General features: G+C 28.2%; 1 protein-coding gene across 1 annotated transcript in view; it reads right to left on the bottom strand.

The window, feature by feature from the left end:
- Nucleotides 1-15,889, bottom strand: part of LOC107169551 (uncharacterized) — a 56,666-nt gene extending 40,777 nt beyond the window's left edge. The window contains exons 1-2 of the mRNA XM_089220535.1: nt 15,800-15,889; nt 7,171-7,281 (exon numbers count right to left, since the gene is read on the bottom strand). Coding sequence (XP_089076661.1) covers nt 7,171-7,281; nt 15,800-15,881 — 193 coding nt within the window. The 5' untranslated portion in view covers nt 15,882-15,889. The remainder of the gene's footprint in view (nt 1-7,170; nt 7,282-15,799) is intronic.
- Nucleotides 15,890-21,792: the final 5,903 nt, after the last annotated feature.

Here is a 21,792-nt window from a genome sequence, read left to right as displayed (position 1 = left end):
TAAATAAATAATAATGCATTTTACGTGAGCATATTCTATAAATATTTCTACTATAGTGATAAAACGATGAATTATATTTTAAAAAAACTACCGTTGTTTGGTTCGTATATGATTATTGTTTTGTTTAATATTATAGTCTTTAGGAATCCTAATTTTACTTTTGAAGATTTCAATAATATTATAAATTCTCAGATTTATTTTGTATCACAAACCACAATGCTGTCAGCTCATGCAGTTGTCTACGCTAATAGTTTACTTCGACAGTGTAAAATATAAAAAAAAGTGATTTTGGATAAATGTAAAGACTATTGGATAAGTTTACAGTTATTTCTCTTAAATAATAGTTTGAGCAAATTCTAAGAAAATTTTCATTTTCTGATTCAGATGTTTACATTTGATAGAAGATAAATAGTATATCATTTTATAAAACATTTCATAATATTATATTATGTAAAGCTTAAAAATTAACTGAGGAGTGTATATAGTCTCTCGAGGGTCTGTTTAAAAATGTATTGATGTTTACTTGGCTGTAGTAAATGTATACATAAATCACAACAATATAAACACTACCTACGTATTATTGTGTAATTTGCAGCAAATATATCGTACCAATGTATTTTCATTTGTTCAACTACCAGGGCCGTCCCTAGGCAAGGGCGAGCGAGGCCCACGCCCCGGGCCTCGCGCTCACACACATGAAAAATTCCAAGTTTTCTTTATTATAAGTACAACAATTTACATAATATATTACATATTATTTAATTTTAATAATATATAACGGTTATTATTAATATAATAACGAAATTTTATTAATTAAATTAAATCAAAAACGAAAAAATTAAATAATATTAATAAAGTAAGCAAAACTCTGCAAAATGAAAAAATTTCAATTGATTTTGCTGTAAACAATTTGAAAGGCCTGAAACAGTTTAAGTATCGTAAAAATGGATTTAATGAAGCAAAATAAGAAGCTATTCATATTTGAAAACAAATTGATATAACACCAGAGTTTAAATCTAAAAGAAGAAGTTTAAAGAAACTAATGTTTAGTTATGAAAGCTCTCCTGTATTATGCTCAACAAATGAAGAAGAATGTTTTGTCAATGCTTTTTTTTTACCAATTTTAGATCAAGGAATTGTATCTATAAATCAACGATCCACCCACTTAGATCATTTTAACAATTATTTTGGATTTCTGTTTGATATTGGTAATCTATCGACGGCTGATTCAAATATATTGTTAAAAAGTTGCCATGATTTACAGATTATGTTACAAATAGGGGAAAACACGGACATTATTGGAGTGGAATTATATGATGAACTTTGTTTTCTTTCAGAAATAATTGATAAAGGTACCTCACCTTTAAGAGTCTTACAAAAAATCCTTTGCAACAGTGTTGGTCATGTTTATCCTATAATGTTGCTATAGCAATAAAGATTGTGCTCACATTACCAGTTACAACAGCAACAGCTGAAAGATCGTTTTCAAAATTAAAGTTGGTAAAAAATTACCTAAGAACACTAAGTCAAGAGAAAACTAAAAATTTAGCAATAATATATTCTATAGAACGTGAAATAGTAGATGGATTGGACTTGGGTGATGTTATTTGCACATTTGCTGATCTCAAATCAAGAAAAGTTAATTTTTAATTATTGTTATTTCTGTCGTTACCTATAATAAATAATGTTAACAATCTATTATAAAAATAAATCATAGATAATGTATACTTGTGTTTGGTGCTTTGGTGGTAATAGGTAAAAGGTAAAAGGTAAAAATACTTTACATATACTGAATAAGGGTGCCTGCAAAAATGTAAATGAGTATGAATTTTTTTTTGGTGGGCCCCGCTAAAAGAGTTTTTGCCCCGGGCCTCGCAAATTGTAAGGACGGCCCTGTCAACTACTATTTATAACAACTTATGATATATGAAGAATGTTGTATTAACACGTTCACGACCAAGGGATAAATTTGGATGGTTTTTAAATAAACCATCTCATAAAATGACTTTAAATTTAAATTTTAAATTTTAAAATCTTAAATGGAAATATTTTTTTATTGAAATTTATTGAAATAAATAACAACAAAAAACGGGTAAGTCGTAAACGTCGCTCTGCTGTACAGTAGGTTATTACAAGTGGGTTACTGTAATGGATGGAATTAAATTTGAATCCAATGTTATTATAATATTATATCATTGTATACGAAAAACGATTCTGAGCGAAGACGGTTTATCTGTCTAGGATACATTATATATATCATAAGACCAGTCTGGTCTTATGGAATAGCAATCTGTGGCCCAGCCAAGCCCTCGAACATCAGGCCAATTCAGGCTTTTCAATCAATAGCGCTAAGGTTAGTAACCAAAGCCCCCTGGTATGTTTCAAACTCTACCTTACACAATGACTTAAAAATATTAACTACCACTAAACTAGCCAAAACAATGTATAAACGTTTCCACCAAAATTTAAGCACTCATCACAATACTTTAACATCACACATATCCTCCATCACCCTCCCAAAAAACCCACCACACAGACTAAAGCGAAAATGGTGTAGAGACCTATTAAATTAGTAAAGGAGGTGTTACATGCTTTATTCTGTTTTTATCTTATTTGCTTATTGTAATTTTTGTGTACAGATTGTAAATTGTCTTTCTAAATAAAAAAAATAAAAAAGGATACATTATAGATTATTAAAAATTTTCAAATCTAAGATTTAAAAAGAAATTTTTTTATGAATTTCTAGCTTAAAATAATTTGCAAATTTTCGTGATTATTACGTATGTTGTCAAAATTAAAATTTGAATGCTTGTAAAAAAAATTGTGACTATGTATTTCTTTAATTTTTCAACTGCTATTGTAAAAATATGTTAGGAGCCTTGTATTAAATTTTCAAATCTTAGATATAAAAGGAAATTTTTTTATGAATTTCTAGCATAAAACAATTTACGAATTTTCGTGATTTTTACGTATTTTGTCAAAATTCAAACGCTTTTTAAATGCTTATAAAAAAAAATGTCACTATAAATTTCTTTTTTTTTTTCAACTGCTATTGTAACAATATGTTAGGAGCCTTGTATTAAATTTTCAAGCTTTTCCACCCAACAAATAAATTTTTACCGATATTAATTTAAATAAAAACTAATAATAATTGAAAATTGCATGGTTCATAGAAAATACTTATTCAAACATTCGGTGAAAATTTCATATATCTATGGTCATTTGTTTTAAAGTTACATCAAAAACCAAAATTGATTTTTTCGAATATTGATTGTGTGTAAAAATTCTCGTTTTTTCGTTAATTTTTAGTTTTTTTATCCCAATTATTAAGAAAAATATTGAGAATTTTTTTATTTTGACTCCCCAAAGCATCAACTAGATTCACTTTCTGATCGAACGAGGTACTGAAGTTGAAAATCGAAGCACTTTTACGGGCACGGCCCGTTTCGCCCAGATACCCGTTTCGACCAAAGCCATTTTAGCCGTTTTCAAATTAAGTTGGCAACGATTTTTAAATAATATAGTATGTATAGTATACCATATAATATAATATATTATTATTAATTATTTTTAAAAAAAATAAATTATATATATTATTATTTTCTACTAAAATTAAGTTAATTTAAATAATTATTTTAAAATAATATTTGAGTTTCATTTACCTTTATCTAGGGAAAAAATAACGATGGAATGAAATGCAATATTTATTGTACTAGATTATTGTATTACTCGTAGTTGTCGCGAGCACATATTATCCTATCTTCCGATAACATATTATATGCACCTTTTTATATCACTATCAAATTAATGACATGTTAGTCGACTAAAGGACTTTCCACATTAATGTAACATTTACCTACATGACATATAAGTTAGCATTCGCTAACAATCGAGCTTAGACAAGAATACAACGAAAAACTTATACTTTTATATAGATCTGGCGAAATTACTAGGTGCGTAGTTGTAAGAAGCATGTGTAGAAATTAAAAAAAATAATAGTTTTTGTAAATGGATTTTGATAACTTAACTTAATTTTTATAAAAATGCCTGTATTGTATGTAAAATAAATAAATAATTGATTATTGAATATAACTTACTTTTAGTAGAAAATAGTAATATTATATTATATTGTGTAATGCTTTTTTTAAATAGTTAATAATAATATATAATATTATATGGTATACTATACATACTATATTATTTAAAAATCATTGCCAACTTAATTTGAAAACGACTAAAATGGCTTTGCTCGAAACGGGTCTCTGGGCGAAACGGGCCGCGCCCAATGATTTATTTTTGTTGTTTTTAAATTTAAAAAAAAAAAATGGGTTGTGGGGCCTTGGGCTCCATGGCTCAACTTTTAATACATTTTCATATTTCCCCTCCTCAAAGTAAATCCAAAGAACTCCCGAGCTCCTAAAATTGCTTATCAATATTGATTACACAACTAGATACGTACACTTAATAAATATAATGTTTGAAAAACATACAAATATTTTATATTAGGATAATTATTGATACTATGATAAATAAATTTTCTTTCGCCAAAAATTAATAAATGTGATAATGCGTTGCGTAAGTTAATATTAAAGCGACAATTACGATTTAACGAGCGTTACACTTTTATTACCAGGTATAAGGTGACTGGTGAATATATATTATATAGTTAGAAATACCGGAAAACTATTATTGTCATTCGAGTCCGTCGAGTTTCAACGTCAACCACGAGAACACCGACGAAATAATCGTAAAAATATTCATTTTGGTGTGAATTACAAACACTATTTTCGATTACCCGTAGCTGTGGTGAAAATTAAATGTCTTTATTTTGGTGAAAATTATCATTGACTCCAGTTTATTGTTTATCTAATGGGCTTCCACGACAAGTTTTTATTTTAGAAGCATAAATAATAAGTGGTCAAATAGCTTTGGTTTAATTTAGAACAGTCCCTCCCCCCAACCCCCACCACCAAAAAAAAAAAATTTAAAACCAAAATTGTGATTCCGCATACTTGCTAGGAGACATATATATATATATACTAAATTAAATTATAAAATCAAGTTTATTTTATTTGGCCGGTTTAAATAACTATTCGTATACCTAGGTAAATATATATTTTAGATTTCCTTTTCATTATTATGATGATATTATCATCGTTTATGGTTAATTAAATATTTAAATTGTTCGTTTTATACCATTTCCTTATACGAATGATTTATAATTAATTCTTCCAATTTCTTTGAGTTCATTAACTTTTAAATTATTTTGCTTATAATTATTTATGATTTTATATCCCCGGTCTAGACTTTCCAATTTCCTTCTCAACTCGGGTTAGGCTCGTTTTTTGAATTTTCTTAAATTTTTTATAAGCATGATATCCTCTCTAGATACACGACTTACTATAGATTAAGACACTATTATTATTTATATGGTAATTAGTTATAACTTTTAAAATACAATATTATTTTCTATTACATAGTAAGTACAGTAAAATCCCATCTAAATATCGAAAACTTCAGTCACTTAAATTTCGTTCTCTATTCTGCACATGATTAAATTTGTAGAAAATGTGTATAGATTTTTCCAAAAAAAATATCTGTTGAAAAAGTCTTTACTGTAGACACTGTACTCTAGGTGACATAATGATCATACATCCCGTTTACAATGGGATTGTAGTCCTTATTTTTTTAGCATCATCATATCCCTTTGTGCCAACGATCTTTGAAATGCTTCTTGTACTGTCATCTTTATATTACTATTATTCTCATAGATATATGCGTAAACCTAACTTAAGTGCACGAAAAAAAAAACAGTATTTATACTGTTCTGTATTGAGCTATTATTGGAACCAAAGTTAATGGATTGCTATAATAATACCATAATAATAAAGGTAAACATTAACAGTATTTTTGAGTAACGTGCATAGAATTTGACAACTTTCTATAATTAAGCCAAAGTTGTCTGTTCATTTTGTATGTATAAAATATATGGTCTGCAGCGGTAACTCTACACTAAGTCTATACATATAATCTCCCATAAACGGCAACGTGTATAGTGGTAGGTACATATTATTTAAAATATTAAATAAAAATAAACTTAATTGGACGGATTTCGAAATTGATGGATATTAACAATATAGAGGTTCTAGAAGATGGCAATTTAATTTAGTAACCCGTTAAATGTTTGTTTCTTTTTATTTTTCATTTGCTGTTAAAAAAAAAAAATATATGGCGATCTATAAAAAGACGTACGCGAGTATTAGTGTACGGGCTATTATATCAACAGCTGTGCATTGCGCCAAAATTCGTTTGGTCTATTTTATATATATATATATATATATAATACGTTAGTATGATATTATTATTATGAATATTGTAAAATGTTGTGACTTGATTGGATGAATGGTTATGGGATTCGAGTACAAAGAAATACATATGATCGGGACAGTGATGCGTAGGTATACTTGATTATTTATTTATTTATTTATTTTCGTGTAAATATACACGACTGCTATGCGGGAGCGGGATTTTCTGTTCCTTTGTATGTGTTATTATGGAAATGTTCGTGTTCTATAAAAAAGAACGCGTAATCAAATGGTTTTTTATTAGGAACTTATACTGATATTATCTGCCTCTCCAGGGAGTCATGTTGGAGACCGATAAAATCAAAACTTTTTGAAAAAGCTGCAACCTCGAGCGCGTGCGTATATAAAAACAAAAAACGTCTTGACCCATATATTATTATTATTAAAACATAGGTATGTAAGTAAATATTATAGAGATGTGAGTTAGTGTTATACACATTGAATAAAATTATTAAAAATAAATGAAAAACATATGTTTTATGATTTTAAATTAACAATATTTCTAGTCACTATTTGTACCAGAACTGGTAGCATAACTTTAAATATTAATATACTGCAAGGTTTTGTACGCGCGGTATGCTAGTGGTATAGTACTACTGTATTGTAAAAAAACAAAATACATACCTACCGTATTTTAACATATCTCTAGGTAGGTGAATATAACCCATCGCGCTTTATAGATATCGTTTCAATAATTACATACAATAACAATAATATTGTCATAGTAAATTGTTAATGTAATTATATTATTTGGTGTACCGAAAAGGCTGCCAAAGTACAGCATTTCATCATATATTGTGTATACCTTTATGGAATTCCTCCATCACGTTGTTAATTCTTTTGCGGATGCAAACATCTATTTTTGGGTCGTCCCGAAAACATAGATCTGTGTACTCGTATTCACTCGGTTCGTCGGCTGAAAAAAACAATTTATAATATTATTATTACAACGTCCGTCATACACACAAACACACTAAGTATACACTCGTACACTGTTCACGAAGTATATTACAGCAGTTGTTGCGGTCCAGTTAATATTATTATTATTAATCAGTGTACTATATGTATATTATGTATAGTGACTCTATTAAAACATTCATTATTTTATAGTACATTATTATAAACTCAAAGTCGAGGTAAGTTGTGGATGTCGCTCTGCTGTACAGTATAGGTTACAAATGGGTTACTGTAATGGATGGAATTAAATTTGAATCCAATGATATTATATCATTGTATACGAAAAACGATTCTGAGCGAAGACGGTTTATCTGTCTAGAAAATATTATAGATTATTAAAAATTTTCAAATCTTAAATTTAAAAAGAAATATATTTATGAATTTCTAGTTTAAAATAATTTGAGAATTTTCGTGATTTTCGTGATTTTTACACATGTTGTCAAAATTCAAACTTTGAATGCTTGTACAAAAAATTGTGCTAATATATTAATTTTATTTTTCACCTGCTATTGTAAAAATATGTTAGGAGCTTTATATAAAATTTCAAATTCTAAGATATAAAAGAAAATTTTTTATGAATTTCTAGCATTAATTTACGAATTTTCGTGATTTTTACTTATGTTGTCTAAAATTCAAACTTTGAATGCTTGTAAAAAAAAATGTGCTAATATATTTCTTTTATTTTTCACCTGCTATTGTAAAAATATGGTAGGAGCCTTGTATTAAATTTTCAAACTTTTTTACCGAACACATAAATTTTTATCGATATTTATAGAAAAAAAAATCAAAAAAGTTGAAAAATTAAAATGTCAGTAAACTGTTCAAAACAAATCTCAATATTTTGAAAATTTTATCAAATATAGAAAATTCTTATATAAACATTCAGTGAAAATTTCAAGTATCTGCGGTAATTTGTTTTAGAGTTACGCCAAATTAAGAAATCGCTAAAAGTGAAAATCCAATATTGTAAAAATTTAAATTTCAAATGCTCATAAAAATTTAATTTGAATTTCCGGTGGACTTTTTATTTGTGATAAAGATTAAAAAACTTTTAAGGAATCTTGTATTAAATTTTCAAATCTTAGATTTAAAAAGAACATTTTTTATGAATTTCTAGCTTAAAATATTTTGTGAATTGTTGTGATTTTTACGTATTTTGTCAAAATCCAAACTTTGAATGCTTATAAAAAAAAAATTGTGACTATGAATTTCTTTTATTTTTCAACTGCTATTGTAACAATATGTTAAGAGCCTTGTATTAAATTTTCAAGCTTTTCTGCCAAACAAATACATTTTTATCGATATTAATTTTAAAAAAACTAATAATGATCGAAAATTTCTAATGCCTATGAATAGTTCAACTTAAGTCGAAAAATGTTGAAAATTACATGGTGGATAGAATATACTTATATAAACATTCGGTTAAAATTTTATGTATCCATTGTAATTTGTTTTAATGTTACATCAAAAACCAAAATCGATTTTGTCGAAAAATGAGTGTGCGTAAAATTTCACGTTTTTCCCTTAATTTTTAGTTTATTTTTCTCGATTATTTAGAAAAGTATTACCCCCAAAGTACCAACTAGATTTACTTTCTGATCGAACGAGGTACTGAAGTCAAAAATCAAAGCACTTTTACTGCCCCAAAATGTGATGACAGACACAAAAAAAAAAAAACATTTTGAACAATTAGCAAACCATCAAAATAATGTTGAACTAAAATTAGTTCGGAATCTTGATGCAGAAGACTTACAAAAGCCTAATCATTTTTATAAATGAAAGTTTCAAAAGCTGCTAACGTTGTGAGTACTGATGTAAGTGCAAGCTTACAATTTTTGGTTGGCCGTGAAAATTATCACTCTTCATTCAAAACCACAAACAGTGACGGACTGGACGACCGGGATACAGGGAAATTTCCCGGTGGGCCGCTGCTGGTATAAAATATAAATGTATTAATATTATAATGGTGCAATAATAAATTAAAATATTATCTAATAAGTAGTAAGTATGTAATATAAAATATTATTAAACATAAAAACCTAGATTTCTGATTAGGTATTTTAAAATGCGGGACTGGCTTGTGTTCGGCCAGACCAGGCTTACAGTATAGGTTACAATAATAGTAGGTCACTGTAATGAATGGTATTAAATTTGAATTCAATGAAATAATATTATTGTGTACGAAAAACGAGATTTTGAGACGGTATGTCAATAATATTACTATAGGTAGGTAGTCAATAGGCATATTATATAATATTATTGTGATTAAAGTAATTAATTTTAGTATTAGGCATTAGTATCTTCTACATTAGGTTAAATTCATTTTTCCCCAAAACAATACATTTGAAAATATAATTGTGTGTATAAATTAAAATGTATATTTAGATTCACTTTCTGATCGAACGAGGTACTGAAGTCAAAAATCGAAGCATTTTACTGCCCCAAAACGTGATGACAGACACAAAAAAAAACACACACACATCATGGTAAAATCAATACATTCATCGCTCCGCTCAGAATCTAAAAAAATATATGTATTTTGAGATAAAATTAACTCTGTATAACTTTTAATAAGTATTTAATTAATAGTCAGGTAGGTACTTAGTGTTTTACACAGTTTATTTACTTACAATAAATGTGTATAATACCTACGTATTATCACAAAATATTAGTTATTAATTATAATCCAATCGAAACTCAGTAGTTTAATGAGTGTGTTTTACACAACATTGGGATGTTGCAGTAAAAAAAAAAAAAAAAAACCATCAATAATTACTTGAATACCTAAGTACCTGACGACCTAACTATATAGTAATACTTTTTTTGATTTTGACGCTTTAGATTAGATTATAATAATGCTTTTTATACAGGTTTAATAAATTAATTTTAATGAGTCAGAAAGTTGTTACCAATATTAAAACCAACAATTAACCAAGTTAGAAAATTACTTTAAAAGTAACTTTCTAGCTCAACTCTGACTTTTTAACCATAATTTTATTATACAGTGCCTCCAGCAATAATATAATTTATGCAATAACGAATAATATGATTATCGAATTTCGTTTGAATATATCGCTATAATATTATTTGACTTATTAATTTGTCAACAAATACACACAGTTCGGATATTTTTACCCCGTTTCGTATGTATATTTACGTACGCACACACACGCTCACACGCTGTTCACTGATATTATTTTAGAACGTATTCGAAAATAACCGTATGGAAACTCACGCCAGTGTGAAAGGCGATATTGTGTGGTGGCGGCCAGCGCGCCCGCCCGCGTGTGTGTGTGTGTGCGCGCACATTTGTTTTAAGAATTTTTTTTTTTTTTTTTACTGCCCGAGTTGTATTCACAACGAGACGACGATGATACAATATTATAGTATATAATAAAAATATGCAAAGCTTGGTAAACGACGATCTATTGCTCGGTTTTTTTGTTCTCCGTTTGATCTCCCGAAAGAAGTGAAAAGAAAAACGTCGACAAAGAATTATTAAGTCTCCGCAACAGAAGTCCAAGCACAGCCGCATAATACAATAATATTATTGCATATAATCAAACGTCTGACATCGGTCGACTATATTATACTATACAGCGTACGGAATAGAACACAATAGAATCCGAGTGTGTCAGTACCGACATTATTATTATTATTCAATAATTTGTATTTATATAAATACATTAGTTTTTATTTACCCATCTGCAGGATTTGAGAAAAAATTACACACTAGGCGACAGCTTAATATATTATAGTGATTAGTGACAGTGTTGTTTGCGTGGAGGGGTGTAAGGTAGACAAAGTCCCATATTTTTATCGAATCATCTGACAAAATAGTAATAGAAATTTGATTGACAACTTTCGCGAAAAAATATCCTAGACAAGTATATGAAAATGACTTAGATTAGACTATTTTTTTTTTTTTAAACTAGACTTTTTTAAAATATGATTTTTGTGAATTTGCTAATATGAGTATATAAATTATTTACTCATCATATAATATTAACAATTTTTGTCAAACGTTTATTTAGCATATATTTATTTTAGTCGAATCTTTCGGAGATACACTGTATTAATAACCATATAGGTATCGGTGAAAGACATAAGCGCCAAAATAAGATAAGAAAAAAAAAGTCGTATCGTACATAAGCGACAAAATCCTAAGTACCTGTGTGTCACGGTGGATATATATAAATAATAACAGATATAAAATTTATAACAAACCGATTTAATAAATTTATATTTATTTGCATGTATTTATTATAATAAATTTAGCAATTTATTATTGAACATTTTTTTTTAATATAATATAACTTTTTATAAGATAACAATTTTTAAAGAACTACTTATATGAAATATTAATTTTTTCCCGAACGATATGTTATTTTTGTCATAGGTATATAGGCTAAATCATGGGCCCGAATTGCTGATTATCTAGTGATTAACCTCCAGGGCCTCTTGACACCCAGTCCACCACTGCCCACACGTTTGTATATATTAACAGCAGTATAATATAATAGTATTTTTGATAATAAAGCAAACATAATATTATAATAATATATTAATATATTATGAACTATATTAATGGAAAACATTTATTAGAATACTAAATACGTGTTTATTGTATAGTTGACGTGTATAGGTAGCAGTTATAACAGGGGTCGGCAATTTGTGGCCCTCGTTTGTAATTTTATATGAGCCACGAATAAAATTTATAATTTGTGTAAAAAAAAAACTGAATATTATGGACTAGAAATAGCGGATTAAAATTTTGTTTACTAATTATTCGTAGTAATTGCAAATACCTCGTTAAATTAATAAACCTAACAGTTATGTGGGCTTAAATAAACTAAATTTGGTATGACTATAAATCTTCGTATAAAATAAAATTAGGTTTATTCAAATGTTGCATTTATTTTTTGGCCCTTGACATCTAATAGGTTTCGAACCCTGGCTTGTAATTATCTTGATTCAAATGTAGTCAGTGGCGGCGTAAACTTTTTTTTCTTATAAAGCAACGACCTTAAGAGGACGCTACACCCGCATATGTTGTCTCCGTCTTACAAGTGCGTAACATAGCAAATTTTATGCTCAGCAGATCACGTTTAGTTCCGTTAGTTTAAAATTTAGAGTAAATTGACCTCTTACAAAAATTAAAGGTAACATTATTATCAAGGGCATGACGTAGGCCTTTTTATTATATTTTAATTTTAAAGTGAGTAATGTGTATTTTAAAATTGTAAATTGTTTGTATATCTTAAAATACACATAACTCACTTTAAAATTAAAATATAATAAAAAACCTACGACATGCCCTCGATAATAATGTTACCTTTAATTTTTGTAAGAGGTCAATTTACTCTAAATTTTAAACTAACGGAGCTAAACGTGATCTGCTGAGCATTAAATTTGCTATGTTACGCACTTGTAAGACGGAGACAACGTATGTGGGTGTAGCGTCCTCTTAAATATAAAATAAGTACTCACCCACCAATTTTTCACACTTTTACTTTATTTTTCACTCATTTTAAATGTAGGTCATATGTGAATATGTGAGTATAAATTATAAACTAACCTAACCGTCACCCCCAATTTTTCATGAGACGACCGTTTCATAAAATATTATAGCTATTCATGCTACTACTGGCTATAGTTTATCATTATAATTTTATGAATAAATATAGTTAAGACAATTTTACGATTTAAATAATTTAAAATTTAAAAACGCTTTTAAAATTCATCTAGTCGCATAAATTTCTGTTGTTAATGTAATGAGTGTAATTATTGAGTGTAATAATTTTTACATCATACTTTTGAAATGCGTCTTAACAAACTAAATTTTAATTTTTCCATCAAAAAAATTATTCGGCATTAGTACATTAAATGATATTACATGATCAATTGTTTTCGAACACATGAAGTAAAAACGTTTTAAAGGTTTTAAAATTAAGTTATCTCTCGAATATTATTGTACTGTAGTTTTTATTTACATTTGTATAGTCCAATAAGTGGCGACTATGACTAGTTGTTTATTGAATCATCTCTATACTTCTGTTTTTGCTTTATCAGGGGACGGATCATGGGGTAGAGTGGCTCCCCCATCAAGATTATGACATTGATACTACCATCGATTAAAATAACTGAATTTAAAATCAATTTATATTATATATTTGTATTGTTGTCTCCCCCCCCCTCCCACCGCCAAAATTATATCCAACACGAACGATTTTAAACACCGGCAAACCTATTTTTATATATAAAAAATATATCTTATGTTTTTAAATAATGACATTCCATATACAATTATAGTACAATAAGAACATAATCAAAGATAATAATGAAAAAGTAAGATGAAAGAAACATGAATGGAAATCTCACTTAGAAACATCTAATAAAACGAACCTATATCTACAATATACAAACGAATACGCTAATTGGCTAATTGATATACAATGTTATAATATAATATTTTATTGATTATAACATATAAGAACGTATTATTCTATTATGTACATAAACATAATTTATAATATTCAAATGATTGTGTTGTGTATGTAACTATGTAACACAAAGTTTACAACGTTTAATAATAATAATAATAATAATTGTATGTATATAATATGATAATGCGATGATGCACTCAGTGGTGTTTTTGTCGTAAAAAAAACCATAAGATATACGCTAATTTATGATTTTAAAGGTATTATGAAAATATCCATTGAATATTCTCAATTTATCAGTGACCAATCAGATTTAACCCTTCAAAAAGTGAACAAATATTTTGCAAAACTCTTACAGACTACATAAACAAATTCACAAACTTTACAGAAATAAATTTTTTTGCCACCCATTTTTCTACATTTGTATTTACGTACTTGAACAATTAAAAACCGTTTCACATCATCAATATAGACCGACTTAACATTTTATAGACTTGAATGTTATAAAATTATACCTTGGCAATTATTAAGATATTACTCTGTGCGTAGACGGCAAGACGAACATCAATCAAAAAACACTGCGATAATCAAAGTCACGATCAATATTATAACCTGCAGCAATACGTTACACTTATATGAGGCGATAACCATATTTTAATACGGATCGCTTGATTATTAGAAATGTTAAGGTATAAGAGCATATACGCGAGTAGGTATTTATATTACTATTTCTACAGGGTATATATTATATATGGTAACTAATCAATTGGTAAATGGGTAGGTATAATAAGTCATAAATTGTGCCCCCTTATATATATATATTATACTTTAAAAACACAACTTTAGCCTGTAGATACCTACTTAAATCTATATGATATTATATGATAATGCCAAAGTAGCACGAGTCTATACATGCAGTTTTAGTTGCATTTAAGCCTGTGAATTGAATGTATTAAAAAAAAACTTTAAAATATAATAATATGCTTTTAAAATATCGAAAAATTCAGTATAAAATGCTCTGCATACCTATTGTCTAATGTTATACATATACGCGTGAGATTCATGATTTAAAAAATATAAAAATCTCTCAAGCGTGAAAAGTTTTGAACTTTTTAATGAAAATAATATATATTTCCAACATACAACAATTATATCATAGCGCGATTACAATAATAATGGTAAAACAGTAATTGGTCACCTAAAATCCCATATTATAATTTGTCAGTTGCAGAAGTCACAACTATATAAAATTACAGTCAATATTGTAATACTGTAGTGCAGTGGTTCTCAAACTTGTTTTTTTTCGCGTATCACTGATGATTAAAAATATCGACAATATCAACGATTATACCTATACTATATCTTATTTATTGACGTATTTTCCGTGAAATCTAACCTTTATTATCTGAATATTTAAAAAAACACACGACATTGTATAATCATCGCTACGCTAAGAGTCTAATATTTGTTTTTAATTTTCCATCCTATCACCACGCGGCCTTCCGCGTACCACCGCGGAGTCTTTCGCGTACCACTAGTGGCGCACCGCAGTTTGAGAACCGCTGCTGTAATGTATTATACATACTATGTAAATCAAGTATTTTAACTTAAAAAAATTATATAACTATAAATTAAATTAAATATGCCATATTAATTAACTACGGCATGCTACTTGTGTACAGATCGTGTAAAATATTAAACATATTTATTATATTCATGACGAAAATGAAAAAATGATTCATAAAATGTGTAAAAACTTTTAACCAATATAGATCATTAAAAAAGTTGAAAAAAAAAGTATTAAAAAAAAATAAAAAAAAGGCCAACAAATACCAAATAACTAAAAGTTTCAAAATTAAGCTCATTCGTTTATATAGTGTTTTACAGTGATCAAATTCAAAGTTGGTGTGCGTTAAGGGAGCCATGTTTTACAGTAAGCTAAAAACAATACATATTTCTTCTGCAAATTCACAGCCCTATTATGCTTACATAAATATTACGATATATTATTATCACATAAATAATATGACTTACCGGAATGAACGAAAGCGTTCGGCGGGATGGCAAATACCATCATAGTCCAGACGAACCAGCAGACGTAATACTTGTCGCCCATCTCAACCGTATACTATTATTATGATTATTATGACGTTATAATCGAATTATTGTTCCGCTACGAAAGGCCTTGCGGGACGGAGAACTCGAACGAGCGTGTTTGTAACGATTTAAAAATAATAACAACAACAACAACAATAATAACAACGATTAATATTTCTATGCTACAGCCGCAGCAGTTGTTACGATAATGATTTATTGTTGTAGGTAGTTGTGCTGGCCATGCGGCATATGGGACGAGCGCGATACGCAAGGATAGGATACCGATGTTATACCTAGGTATACTGCTCGAGTCCGCGGGTTTTTTGCGCGAAATCCGTCGAATAACTACTGTCAGACGTCAGCCAAGCGACTGTTTTAAGTATCGACGGCGCTATAGACGAACTTGTGCAGCGGAACTGCACATCCGCGTGCGTTTTCACACGGCCTAGACAATGGCAGCCGGCTGCAGAAGACAACAAAACATAGCGAATAATGATCGACGCGTGCCATCGGTTATTCCGGCGGGTCTCCCCGTTGATTTGACGTCCCGTACCGTTCGATCGATTGTTCCGGGGACATCGCCGTGTTTAGAAACCTATTCGCACAAAACATCACATTAATATTATAATGCTTGTAGCTAATCAATCATTTTTAATAACATAATATTATGGTATTATTATCGTAAATATGGTATTGTGAAAATAATTATTTAGCGTGACGTCGAAAAGCCTACCGGCTAGAAGATGGAGATGGCGACGAAGAGTATAATAATGTATATTTATACAAGGTGTAACATAACGTGCTGATAAATGCAATAGATAAGTTTTCATAGTCATATTTGAACACTTTTTTTCTTTATTAATAATTTATAGACGCTTGCGCTACAAATTGCCCACCAGGAAACGAGAATACAATTTTTTCGTTGCAATGTTAAAATATCAATTTATAATTAATTTTTTGTTTGAAAAATTTCAGAACAACCTACTTAAAATTCTAACTTTTAGAGAAATATCGGCGATGAAAACGTTATTATTTTTTACAATGTCAATTTTTTCAGACATTATATGTATCGAAATTTAATAAGTTTTTTTTAAATATTATTTTTGAAAATTTTCAATCATCAGTATATACCTAAATTATCTCATATCATTTATTACCTATTTACAATTTTCATATTTTTTCGCATTTGACACTAGTGTCAATTTTTTTACTTTTCGTTTGTCCGGTATTTCTGCAGTTACACCCTGTATAATAGAATACATACATTTTATGTATACAATAATATGTACATTATGCATACAATATACATATGTATATTTATGTTGAGTGTACGTGCGATATCACATCGTCAAATAGAGAAATACTTATTCATGCGTGTGGATTTTCACAATTCACAGCGATTGTGCGAAACGCCGGGTACGCGAGAAAGTTCAACACTCGAAATGAATAAAAAAAAATATCAGAATTAATTATATATATACAGAGTGTCCCGCGAGGATTTACCCATTGCGATGTCTCACGAAATAATGGAGATATCAAAATTCTGGTTATATAATAAGATTCACAGGGTTAAGAACTACAATTATTTCATTTTTAAATTTATTTTAATGTTTTTGTAAAAAATTTAAAAAATATAATTTTTTATTTAATTATTTCCAAAAAAATTAAAGATAGCCATTTTGTAGAGTTTATTTTTCTGAAAATATTTACGTTTCAACATTTTATTTCCATTAATTTTCTGATTTTTTGATACTTTTTCTAGTTTTGAAGAAATAAAATATGATTATAAATGTATTACTATTACGAACACGGAAAGTATTCACCCGTATGGGAACGAGCGCGGCGCAACGGGTCACATGTTTGATAACATTATGGTGTTAAATAATTTGCAATTTTTCTCGAAACTAAAAAAAATACTAAAAATCAGCAAATTAATTAAAATAAAATTTTGAAACGTCAATATTTGCAGAAAAATAAGCTTTACAAAATGGCTATCTTTATTTTTTTTGGAAATAGTTAAATATAAAAATATATTTTTTAACTTTTTTTACCAAAACATTAAAATAAATTAAAATATGGAACAATTGAAGTTCTTAACTCTATGAGTTTTACTACAAAACCAGAATTTCGATATCACCATTATTTCGGGAGATATCGCAATGGGTAAATCCTCACGGGACACCCTGTATATTCCTAAAATTACTAAATCACTATTTAGGTTAATTTCAGCACTAACTTAGCTCACGTCCCAGGAAACCCTCTGAGAAGGCTCAATCGGCGCTGGCGTCGTGATTCGTGACTTGGCTAGACAATTAAGAAAAAGTGGGAAAGTAGATATCGCTCTACTACTGTACATTAAGTTACAAGTGGGTTACTGTAATGGATGGAATTAAATTTGAATCCTGCAATGATATTATATCATTGTATACGAAAAACAATTCTGAGCGGAGACGATTTATCTGTCTAGGATATATTATAGGTTATTATTATTTATTATTACTATTACATATTAAAATCATTGACTTTTCGGTGGACATTTTTTCGATAAAGGTAGACAAACTTTTAAAGAATCTTGAATTAAATTTTCAAATCTTAGATTAAATAATAATATTTTTATGAATTTCTATCTAAGATAATTTGAACATTGCCGTAATTTTCACGTATTTAGTCAACATTTGAACTTTAAATGCTTATAAAAAAAAAACCGTGCCTATGAATTTTTAATATTTTTCAACTGCTATTGTAACAATATGTTGGAAGTCTTGTATTAAATTTTGAAGCTTTTTAACCTAACCACTAACATTTTTTTGACATTAATAGAAAAAAAAAACTGAAAATAATACTGAAAATATTATACCGTAAATGTGAGCATTCAAAACGATATTATATTATATTATTATTATATTATGTTATTTACAAGCTTCAACGCGCAAATATAGCCTATTTCTCTGTTGGCACTCGTTTCGGAAAAAATGTCACGAGAGAAAAAAACATAAATAATAAATAATATAATAAATACCTAAATGAAAAGTTAGTTTGTACGTTATATAGAGCGCACCACAAACTATATCTGTAGATTAAGTTGTTTTTGTCGTCTGTATAATATAGACTGAAAAATTGCTAGACCGTTTTCGATAAGAGCATTTATATAGGTACTTATATCAATAGACTCTATGGCCTGTGTTGAGACAATGGGGGGGGGGGGGGGGTTGTTTAAAGCTTATTTTTTGACTCCGATGAAGGTCGCAGCTGCTAGAGAGTGACACACACATGCATTTAGGTAGTTTAAGAAGATCGAACGATTTTTTGGTTTTTTTTTTAATGTAGGATGCCGCTCTATGGTACAGATTATAATATTTCTATTAGCTGGTATCTAAGTGGGTGACGTTTTGCTGTACAGTAGGTTACAAGTGGGTCACTGTAATATGGATGGTGTAAAATTTGAATTCAATATGATATAATAATATCATTGTATACAAAAAACGATGTTTACTGTGGAGACAGTTAATCAGCTTAGGATATTTTATATTATAATAATATTTATATTGTTATTATTATTTCTGTGTCCGGTAGGTTAAATAAATATTATTAGCGAATTACTAAATTGTTTTGTATATCACAATATCCTTTAAAAGTTTCAAATACTTACGAATAATATTTTTAAATTATAACAATTTATTTAAAACCGTTATACTTGGTTATATAATAATATATAACTTTGTTCAATTTTAACTTAAAATAAATATACTAAACAACAATATTGATATATATATTTTTAGATTCTGAACGAAGTGATGAATGTATTGATTTTACAATGATGTGTGTTTTTTTTTTTTTTGTCTGTGTACAGCATAACTAGTCGAAATAATGCTTCGATTTCAAACTTTGGGGGTGGTTTGCGATGTAAAATTGAAGATCCTTGGTGCATTATAGAGGTCAAAAGTAAATATTTTCCAACAAATTTCAAAAAAAATCGAGAAAAACAAAAAAAAATGACAGAAAAACTGGAATTTTTACGCAAAACCAGTTTTCGACCAAATTGATTTTTTTATATGGCTGTAATTCAAAAACTAATCATTGTAAATACTTGATATTTTTACCAAATGTTTATGTTAGTGTTATATATATAGTTTAATTTTCAAAAAGTTTTGACTTTTTTTGAGTTCTTTATAGACCACTGAAATTTTCGATTTTTTTTTGAAGTGTCGGTAAAAAAAATGTTGGACGACAAAAAAAACTTGAAAAATTAATACAAGATTCCTTATAAGTTGTTCTTATTGTAGCTAAAAAAAATTAAAAATCGTTAGTCACAATTTTTTTTTTTTTAAGCGTTTATAGTTCAATTTTTTACGAAATATGTCGAAAACGCGAAAATTTGCAAGTAATTTTGAAGTTTAAAAATCATAAATTTTTTTCTACTTATAACTAAGGATTAAAAATATAACACTAAGTTTCCCATAAGTTTTTCTTCAAATAGCTTTAGAGAAAACTCGAAGCGTCGTTATAGAAAAAATTTGAGGTGCATTTGAATTTTAAATTTTTACGAAATAGCGTAACGATAACGATATATCCTCAAACGATTTTAAACATTTGTTATTATTCAAAAAGTATAAGTCGTAGATACGTGAAAATTTTATCAGTTATTTAGATTGGCATTTTCTTTACATGATTTAATTTTCAAAATATTTTGACTTTTTTTGAGGTATTTATAGACAACTGAAATTTTCAATTTTTCTGAAAAATTTTTTTGAAGGGTTGATAAATTTTTTTCGGCCCTATCAAAATACTTAAAAATTGAATACAAAGTTCCTCATAAGTTATTCTAGTCCACCCCAACACCTAATGTAATACAGCAGCGCGTTATCCACTTACCCGCTTTTTTAAAATTGTTGTTACAATTACGATTTATCTGTCTAGGATATATTATAGGTTATTATTATTTATTATTACTATTACATATTAAAATCATTGACTTTTCGGTGGACATTTTTTCGATAAAGGTAGACAAACTTTTAAAGAATCTTGAATTAAATTTTCAAATCTTAGATTAAATAATAATATTTTTATGAATTTCTATCTAAGATAATTTGAACATTGCCGTAATTTTCACGTATTTAGTCAACATTTGAACTTTAAATGCTTATAAAAAAAAAACCGTGCCTATGAATTTTTAATATTTTTCAACTGCTATTGTAACAATATGTTGGAAGTCTTGTATTAAATTTTGAAGCTTTTTAACCTAACCACTAACATTTTTTTGACATTAATAGAAAAAAAAAACTGAAAATAATACTGAAAATATTATACCGTAAATGTGAGCATTCAAAACGATATTATATTATATTATTATTATATTATGTTATTTACAAGCTTCAACGCGCAAATATAGCCTATTTCTCTGTTGGCACTCGTTTCGGAAAAAATGTCACGAGAGAAAAAAACATAAATAATAAATAATATAATAAATACCTAAATGAAAAGTTAGTTTGTACGTTATATAGAGCGCACCACAAACTATATCTGTAGATTAAGTTGTTTTTGTCGTCTGTATAATATAGACTGAAAAATTGCTAGACCGTTTTCGATAAGAGCATTTATATAGGTACTTATATCAATAGACTCTATGGCCTGTGTTGAGACAATGGGGGGGGGGGGGTTGTTTAAAGCTTATTTTTTGACTCCGATGAAGGTCGCAGCTGCTAGAGAGTGACACACACATGCATTTAGGTAGTTTAAGAAGATCGAACGATTTTTTGGTTTTTTTTTTAATGTAGGATGCCGCTCTATGGTACAGATTATAATATTTCTATTAGCTGGTATCTAAGTGGGTGACGTTTTGCTGTACAGTAGGTTACAAGTGGGTCACTGTAATATGGATGGTGTAAAATTTGAATTCAATATGATATAATAATATCATTGTATACAAAAAA

The sequence above is a fragment of the Diuraphis noxia genome, unplaced genomic scaffold, assembly GCF_037042655.1.
Source record: "Diuraphis noxia isolate RWA-SAM2 unplaced genomic scaffold, SU_Dnox_SAM2 contig0001, whole genome shotgun sequence".
In the NCBI taxonomy this organism is placed as follows: domain Eukaryota; kingdom Metazoa; phylum Arthropoda; class Insecta; order Hemiptera; family Aphididae; genus Diuraphis; species Diuraphis noxia.
This window is presented reverse-complemented; position numbering and strand designations above follow the sequence as displayed.